The sequence below is a fragment of the Solanum pennellii genome, chromosome 7 (genome assembly GCF_001406875.1).
Source record: "Solanum pennellii chromosome 7, SPENNV200".
NCBI classification, from domain to species: Eukaryota; Viridiplantae; Streptophyta; class Magnoliopsida; order Solanales; family Solanaceae; genus Solanum; species Solanum pennellii.
The window spans coordinates 3,365,493-3,374,171 of NC_028643.1; the positions used below are offsets into that span (position 1 = coordinate 3,365,493).

The 8,679-nt window shown below is 33.4% G+C and overlaps 2 protein-coding genes across 2 annotated transcripts; both read left to right on the forward strand.

Moving 5' to 3' along the window:
- Positions 1-534: 534 nt before the first annotated feature.
- LOC107025561 (choline monooxygenase, chloroplastic-like) lies at positions 535-3,556 on the forward strand. The gene is made up of 9 exons (XM_015226342.2): positions 535-802; positions 1,577-1,622; positions 1,788-1,923; positions 2,049-2,123; positions 2,225-2,437; positions 2,561-2,656; positions 2,741-2,950; positions 3,022-3,072; positions 3,170-3,556. The coding sequence occupies exons 1-9, from the start codon at positions 535-537 to the stop codon at positions 3,305-3,307; spliced, it is 1,233 nt and encodes a 410-aa protein (XP_015081828.1). The 3' UTR covers positions 3,308-3,556.
- Positions 3,557-4,776: 1,220 nt separating this feature from the next.
- On the forward strand, positions 4,777-8,623 carry LOC107024144 (choline monooxygenase, chloroplastic-like). Its single transcript, XM_015225050.2, has 10 exons — positions 4,777-5,126; positions 6,211-6,256; positions 6,342-6,477; positions 7,118-7,192; positions 7,289-7,501; positions 7,683-7,778; positions 7,860-7,981; positions 8,063-8,156; positions 8,227-8,277; positions 8,393-8,623. Exons 1-10 carry the CDS (start codon positions 4,859-4,861, stop codon positions 8,528-8,530), a joined length of 1,239 nt encoding a protein of 412 aa, XP_015080536.1. The 5' UTR covers positions 4,777-4,858; the 3' UTR covers positions 8,531-8,623.
- The last annotated feature ends 56 nt before the right edge of the window (positions 8,624-8,679 follow it).

Genomic DNA, 8,679 nt, shown 5'->3' on the forward strand with positions numbered 1-8,679 from the left:
CGGTAATTAATTATTCAAAATATTTTAATATATTGATCAAACCATTGTCTTAAAAGGCGAGACGTTTTATACAGTATAGGGTGAGGCGTATGGGACGTAGTCATATATATATTCGATTTTATAGTTTTAATACTAATAAAATAAGCAAAAGTAAATCTTTTAATGATTTATAATTTTTATTTGAGACAAGTATTAATAATCAATAACAAAGAAAAAAATATTATAATTACTATTTGAAAAATATCATTATATCGATAGTAAAAATATCATTCAAAGTTAAAAAAAAATTGAAAAAGTAAATTTGAAACGGCCTCGGCGTACATTTTACGCCCATGACTTACATTTTTATACTCGAAGCTTACGCCTCAAATTTTAGGACTTTTGTCTTATGAATCTACATCTTTCATTTACGCCTCGAATAGTTTTTGATACGCCGAGACTATTTGAATCTCAAAAATTCGAAATTTATCTCATTTTTACCCAAAACATAAAAAAGATAGGTAGTAGTGACAACATTTTTCATTCATTTGTATCATGGAAATTCTGCAGAACTTGAGTTCCTTCAATCAATCCATAAAAATAACTCCACTAAAGAATCACATTTTCACTTGTTCTGTAAAACCCAAAAGACATTATCATTCATTTCAAATCTCATGTAATTATAATCAAAAATTGGTTTTAGAATTTGATCCCAAAATCCCAATAGAAGAAGCTATCACCCCACCAAGTTCTTGGTACACTGATTCTTGTTTTTACACTCATGAACTCAATCAAGTCTTCTTCAAAGGCTGGCAATCTGTAGGTATAACATTATTTTTTTGTTTAAAGATTAATACTTTGGATAGTATTTTCTTGATTTTCCTGAATCTGTGTGTGTGTTTTTTTTTTCCTTCTATGCTTCAGTTTTTTGAACTGTAATTATTAAATTTATTAGTAGACTGTAGCATTTCCATGTTATTGTACTTTTTGCTTTTGATATCTATTACCGTTACCATCTACACTCTGTTTGGATCATTGTTACTCATTGTTTCATCAATGTACTGTATTGTATTATACTCTATTATATTGTATGGTATGGTAGATACAATGTTTGGCTAGATCGTATTGTTTCTCGTAAGCTTTGCATTATTTTGTTTAAAGATTAATGCTTTGGATAATATTGATTTTCCTGAATCTGTGTGTGTTTTCTCTATCCTTCAGTTTTTTGAACTGTAATTATTAGATTTATTAGTAGACTGTAGCATTTCCATGTTATTGTACTTTTCGCTTTTGATATCTATTATGGTTACCATTTACACTCTGTTTGGATCATTGTTATTCATTGTTAGTTTCTCGTAAGCTTTGCATTGTTTTGTTTGCTAGTTGCTATGTTTTCTATATTATTTTCGTATTCTTTGTACTTGAATTTGCTGCTCTTGAGGCAAATGGTGTTTCGTCAAATAGATCTACCTCAATGAGGTAGTGATAAGGTTTACGTATAGGGTGGAAAAATCACAGTAGTTGGCATAGATGTTGGTATTTCAGTCTTGTAATATAGCTATTCTGTTCTATGAATGTGAATTTTCTTCAATTTCAGGCTACGCTGAACAGATCAAAGATCCCGGGCAATATTGCACTGGAAGGTACTGATATGACATAATTTCATTAGATTATACTCATTGATATATGTGAGTTGCAAGTGATTCATATCCAAAGCTTTCATCACTTAAACGCCTCGTTCGTGTTATTCTTGATATGTACTTAGATGCCTATCTGTTCTGTTCAAGTAGCTAATCGCTGAAATACAGATTGGGAAACGTTGAGTATGTTGTATGTCGAGATGATGCTGGAAACGTACGTGCTTTTCATAATGTATGTCGCCATCGTGCCTCTCCTCTTGCTTCAGCAAGTGGGAAAAAATCTTGCTTTGTTTGTCCATACCATGTAAGTTTTTCATTACTCAGTTTTCGAGCTTTCTTGATCCTTTATGTACTTAGACATTAGCCTCGTTGATATAGAGGAGGAAGTACCATCCGTTATGCTTCATTTTATGGTTCTTCCTATCGTAGGGATGGACGTATGGATTGGATGGAGCACTACAAAAGGCAACTCGAATAACAGGAATCAAGAACTTCAGAGTGAATGTATTACAAATATATGTTATATAACCACATTCTTCGTTCATTGTCTATATGTAAAACGTTAAGGTGTTTTGATCTTCTATATATTTCTGTATGAAGGATAGGAGATGGGACTAGTCCCAGTGAGAGTAGCTGTATGGGGACCATTCATACTTCTCAACTTCGAAAATGGAGTTTTGCCCGAAAATGAAGCTGATATTGACTTGGTTGGAAATGAATGGCTAGGTAATTCATCCCAAATCTTGACTGATGGTGGAGTAGATTCTTCATTGAGTTTTCTATGCAGACGTGAATACACCGTTGAGTGTAACTGGAAGGTTAGTTCTTTTCTAATCTTCGGCTTGGAAAAAAGCATTTTACTATCTGATCGATTACTGATAATGATGATACGCTCGAACTTGAATCAATTCAAAGTTTCAGACAAGTCTGTTCTATTGCAGGTCTACTGTGACAACTACTTGGATGGTGGTTATCATGTACCGTATGTTCATAAAAGTTATGCTTCGGTTTTGAAACTTGACTCCTACTCCACCACTGTATGCCTAACACCATCTTTGTCATTTAAATCATCTTATTCCAATATCCGCTTTAAACGTTTACTCCTCCTACTAATGAATCAGATACTTGAGAAAGTCAGCATCCAACGATGTGATGCAGAAAACGACCTAGATTTTGATCGAATTGGATCAAAACCAGCGTTATATGCATTCGTGTATCCCAACTTCATAATAAGTAGGTATGGTCCTTGGATGGACACGAATCTTGTACTGCCTCAAGGACCTCGAAAATGTCTAGTGATATTCGACTACTTTCTTGATTCATCTCACAAGGTACGTAAACGTAGTACACAATATATGCTATCTTACTCTTAAGACAGTAATTTCATCTTCTTTGCTTACAGAGTGATGAGAGTTTTATCGCACAGAGTCTCGAGGATAGTGAGACAGTGCAGGTACAGTTTCAACTTTTGTCATTGACACGTACATTTCTCGCGTATATGTAATCTGTATGTACGTATTCATACGCGTAAAGCTCATTACATTTGACAGATTGAGGATATGAAGTTATGTGAAGCTGTTCAAAGAGGCCTTGAATCACCTGCATACTGCTCTGGCCGTTATGTGCCACAAGTTGAGAAGGCTGTGCATCATTTTCACAGCCTTTTATATGAAAGTCTTTCTAATTGATCTACTTCTTTGCATTGATAAGATACTATTATCCGAAAATTATCGAGGTTTATGTGTTTGGAAGTATGACAATCACGTGCTATAGTGGTCTTTTCATCCTTCCTTTTTGATTCATTTATATCCAGAAGAGAATTTTGTTCTCGACCATAATTATGTGTTTGGGAGTATGACAATCACGTGCTATAGTGCTCTTTTCATCCTTTCTTTTTTGATTTATTTATATCCAGAAGAGAATTTCGTTCTTGACCATATTTGTGTGTTACGGAGTGTGGCAATCACATGTTATAATGCTCTTTTTTCATCCTTCATTTTTGATTTATTTATATCCAGAAGAGAATTTCGTTCTTGACCATACTTATATGTTACGGAGTGTGGCAATCACGTGCTATAGTGCTCTTTTTTCATCCTTCCTTTTTTATTTATTTATATCCAGAAGAAAATTTCATTCTTGACCATACTTATGTGTTCGGGAATATGACAATCACGTGTTATAGTGTTCTTTTCATCCTTCATTTTTGATTTATTTATATCCAAAAAAAGATTTCGTTCTTCACCATAGTCTTAATTATTACATCCACCAAAAGACACAAGTCTTTGTGTTTACTCGAGTATATTATAAAATCAAAGTTGCGGAAATGAAAAAGAATAATAGTGTTATTTAGCATAAAAAAATAAATGAAAGAAAAGAAGAGAACATAAAAAGGGTTTGAAATTCATTCGATTTTTGTTCATACGTGAATTTCAAACATTCAGATACTATTTAAATTATTTTCCGTTGTTAAAAATGTACTATATTTGTTTAAATATAACAACCATCGAATTTATAATAATATATGATATTGAATTTGAATTGTACTATACGTATCGTTTATATTTAATATTACTTTTTTTAAAGCTTGACCTCTTCTTCTCTGTTGAATTACCACCGTCTGACCAGTGACGGAGCCACATATAATCGATACAATTGACAGGTGTCGATCAACACCCATTCACGCATCAGATTAGTGTATTTCGCCTATAAATTAATATATCATGTATAAAATATACATTAGATTTGTGTATCATGTATAAAATGTTATTTATCTTACTCAATGGTTAATGTATTTCGCACATCAGATTAATTTATTAACGTTTATATTATTGTATCAGTTTGAGAAATTCTGTAATTATAAACTTATAAAGGACAAAAGTATGTGATTTTTGTCCTTTGCCAAAAAATATATTTATGTACATACTCCTCGATTTCTACACAATTTAACTTTTTTATATTTTCACTTCTCATAGAAGAAAAAGATATATATGAGTAATTTGTATTACCATATATAAAAGGCACTTTCGAAATGACAAAATTAAAGGGTAATCCAATAATTTTCCCATATTAAACTAATTTTGTCCTTAAGCTAAAGGACTAAAATTAGTATATTATCTTTTCATATTTCAATAATAAAAATCTCAAATCAGTAGCAAAATTCAAGATCATGTTACTATTGTTTGGCCTGCAAAATACACAAATAATTTGAGCCTAAAACATATCCAAAAAAAACAAAAAACATGGTAGTGCTACAGAAGTTCACTTCTTTTCATCAATTCAACAAACACAAATTATCTTCTATTCAATTTTTCACTTGTCCTATAAAATCCAAAAAACATCATCTTTCATTTAAAATTTCATGTAATTATAGTCAAAAATTGGTTTTAGAATTTAATCCCAAAATTCCAATTGAAGAAGCCATCACCCCACCAAGTTCTTGGTATACTGATTCTTGTTTTTACACTCATGAACTCAATCAAGTCTTCTTCAAAGGCTGGCAATCTGTTGGTATGACATCTTTTCTTACCGTTCATTTTTACTTGTTCAGTATACTATTTCGATATGTCGAATCAATTTATAAAATCAATGAATAATTTAACATGTTAAGGTCTATTTTACCCTTGCTATTTAGATGACTTGTATTTAATATGAATGATTTGATAAAATTACTCAATTATCAATTACTGTGTCAAAGTCAATAGTGGATAACTATGGTTGGACAGACGATATCCTTGAAATTTTGTGTAAAGATTGATACTTTATATTGTATTTGTTCTTACTTTCTCTGAATTTCTGTTTAAAGATTGATACTTTGGATAGTATTTTGTCCTTGCTTTGTCTTAATTTTTGTTTGAAGATTGATACTTTGGATAGTATTTATTCTTAGCAGCTCTTTAATTATAATTTTTCGTGTGTCATGTTTTAAGATTATAAGACATTTTTGATACATTTACCTATCTAGTTTAAGGCCACAAAATTCAAAACTGTTAAACTTGACAAACAAATTGTAACGGAGAGAGTACTATTATACATGGGAAGGAAGGTAATACTTCTTCATTTGCAACTGTATCAGTAGTTGGTGTGTGTGTTCTTTTTTCTCTGTGTTTGTGTAATTTTTCGTGTGTACGTGTATATCTGTGATGGGAATAGAGAAAAATTTAGTCTAACGTTGTTGAAGTGTTTTGTGTATACTGTTACGAGAGCTCTTTTAGGGCATATTTCCGAAGTGTAGCTTGCAAAGTTCAATTCAGTGTGAGTGCAATCTGCTATATCTTAGACGCGATGGTAAGACACCTGATCACGGGGAACGAAAAACTAAGTCTCATCATAAGCAATCTTAAACACACATAGTTATCATAGTATCACAACACTTGCATCAAAATAAACTTATAGTCTATAACAAAGTATTAAATAAAAGATATCTAGAAATATAAACCATGTCCTCGAACATATGAGGACATACCAAGCGTCTTGAGAGAAATCTACCTCCTAAGCTTCAACTATGTGTTAATTGTATTGACAACAGGACATGTAAAAAGAGAGTATTGAGTGTTATTCTGCTCTCTGATTTGTGAATTTTCTGCAATTTCAGGATACACTGAACAGATCAAAGAGCCTAGGCAATATTTTACTGGAAGGTACTAACTCTCGTTCGTGTTATTCTTGAGGTGAACTTATATTGCCTTACTTGTTTTGTTCAAGTAGCTGATCGTTGAAATACAGATTGGGGAATGTCGAGTATGTTGTATGTCGAGATGATGGTGGAAAAGTACATGCTTTTCACAATGTTTGTCGGCATCATGCCTCTCTTCTTGCCTCAGGAAGTGGGAAAAGCTCTTGCTTTGTTTGTCCATACCATGTAAGCTTTTTATTACTCAGTTTTAGAGCTTTCTTGATCCTTTTAGCTAGCTGATTTCCGTTTTCCTCACCTCGGAAAATGTGAGTGAACTAGCAGATATTGGCTGTAAACCTAAACTCGTTTCACACCAACCTAAACTCGTTTCACACCACTAGTCATCATGTAATGTCATTTACTAGAAGAAGAGACTAGTGGAGTAAAACGAGTTCAGATTTACAGCCAATATTGTTTTGCTTGCACGCATTTTGGTTGCTGGTACGACCAGCATGTATAAGTTTATGTACCATTTAATACAGCAAGTAAAAATTAAGAGTTTCGACTTTGCGAGGTCCTTCATGTGTTAAGCTTGCAAATGAAATACGGTACTACAGTCAATCCTATTACAAAAGATATGCTAATTATTAGAGTATATGAGTTTGTATTGTTGTCTTGTGATATTATTTAACAGAAAATTTTAAGATCTATTATTTTAAATCCGATGTCGTTCAATGTGATCTGAGTAAAGTAGATATCAAGGTTACAACAATAACATACCTAGTGTAATCCCACAAATGGGGTCTCGGGAGTGCGGTATGTATGTAGTCTTACCGCTTAATACCTTGTGAAGGTAGAAAGGTTGTTTCTGATACTCCTTTCGCAGGGGTGGACATATGGATTGGATGGAGCACTTCTAAAGGCAACACGAATAACAGGAATCAAGAACTTCAAAGTGAATGTATGTAATAAATTATATGTTATATTCTCAGTTCATAGTCGTTATGTATAATGTCGGGGTAATTTGATCTTCTATATTTTTCTATATGAAGGATAGGAGATGGGACTAATCCCAATGAGAGTAGCTGTATGGGGACCATTCATACTTCTCAATTTCGAAAACGGAGTTTTGCCTGAACAAGAATCCGATTTTGACTTGGTTGGAAACGAATGGTTGGGTAGTTCATCCCAAATCTTGGCTGATGGTGGAGTGGATGCTTCATTGAGCTTTTTATGCAGACGTGAATACGCCATTGAGTGTAACTGGAAGGTTAGTTCTCACCTTATGTTTTCTCCTTTTATTAGCTATGCATTTTAGTGTAAACTCTAGTCGAGAAAGGTATTTTGACGTCTCTGTTCTTACTATGATGATTAGCGTTTAATCCCAGAATCAAGCTAAATTGTCGAACTTGAATCAATTCAAATTTCCAAACCAGACTGTTATCTTGCAGGTCTTTTGTGACAACTATTTGGATGGTGGTTATCATGTACCATACGCTCATAAAGGTCTAGCTTCGGGTCTGACACTTGACTCGTACTCAACCACTGTATGTCCAACGTCAGCATTGTCATTCTATATGGTTAACGTTTACTTCTATCGTTGCATTTAACTCCTAATAATGAATTAGATATTTGAGAAAGTCAGCATCCAACGATGTGAAACTGGTAGTGCGGGAAAGGACCAAGATTTTGATCGACTTGGATCAAAAGCTTTATATGCATTCGTGTATCCCAACTTCATGATCAACAGGTTTGTGCTTCATTAACATATAGATAAACCTCATGACCTGCAATAAAACTAAACTCTTTAAGCTTCATGAGGAGAATTTAGGTACGGTCCTTGGATGGACACGAATCTCGTACTGCCTCAAGGGCCTCGGAAATGTCTAGTGATATTCGACTACTTTCTTGATTCATCTGTCAAGGTAAACGTTGTTTTTCTTATCTCAACGATAAATGTATTAGTTTGAGCAATTTCATCTTCTCTGTTCACAGGGTGATGAGAGTTTTATTGCCCAGAGTCTTGAGGATAGTGAGACAGTACAGGTACAGTAAAAACATGCATGATTTGGTCGTCACATCAATTGCATATATACGATACAATTTTTGTATGTTTTCATACGCGCTCACTCGTTATAACATTGCTGATTACAATGAACAGATGGAAGATATAAAGTTATGTGAAGGTGTTCAAAGAGGGCTTGAATCACCGGCTTACTGCTCTGGCCGCTACGCGCCACAAGTTGAGAAGGCTATGCATCATTTTCACAGCCTTCTATATGAAAATCTTTCAGATTGATGTATATTGTGAGATTTCCAGAAATTTTTCATGTTATATTAACAGCATTGTACTTTAAATGGGGTTACGTTATAGTTGTTTAATTCCTCATCACTTGCTACAACATGTAATGTTTTATAAATAACAAGTTTTGAGGAGTTGCTCAATCG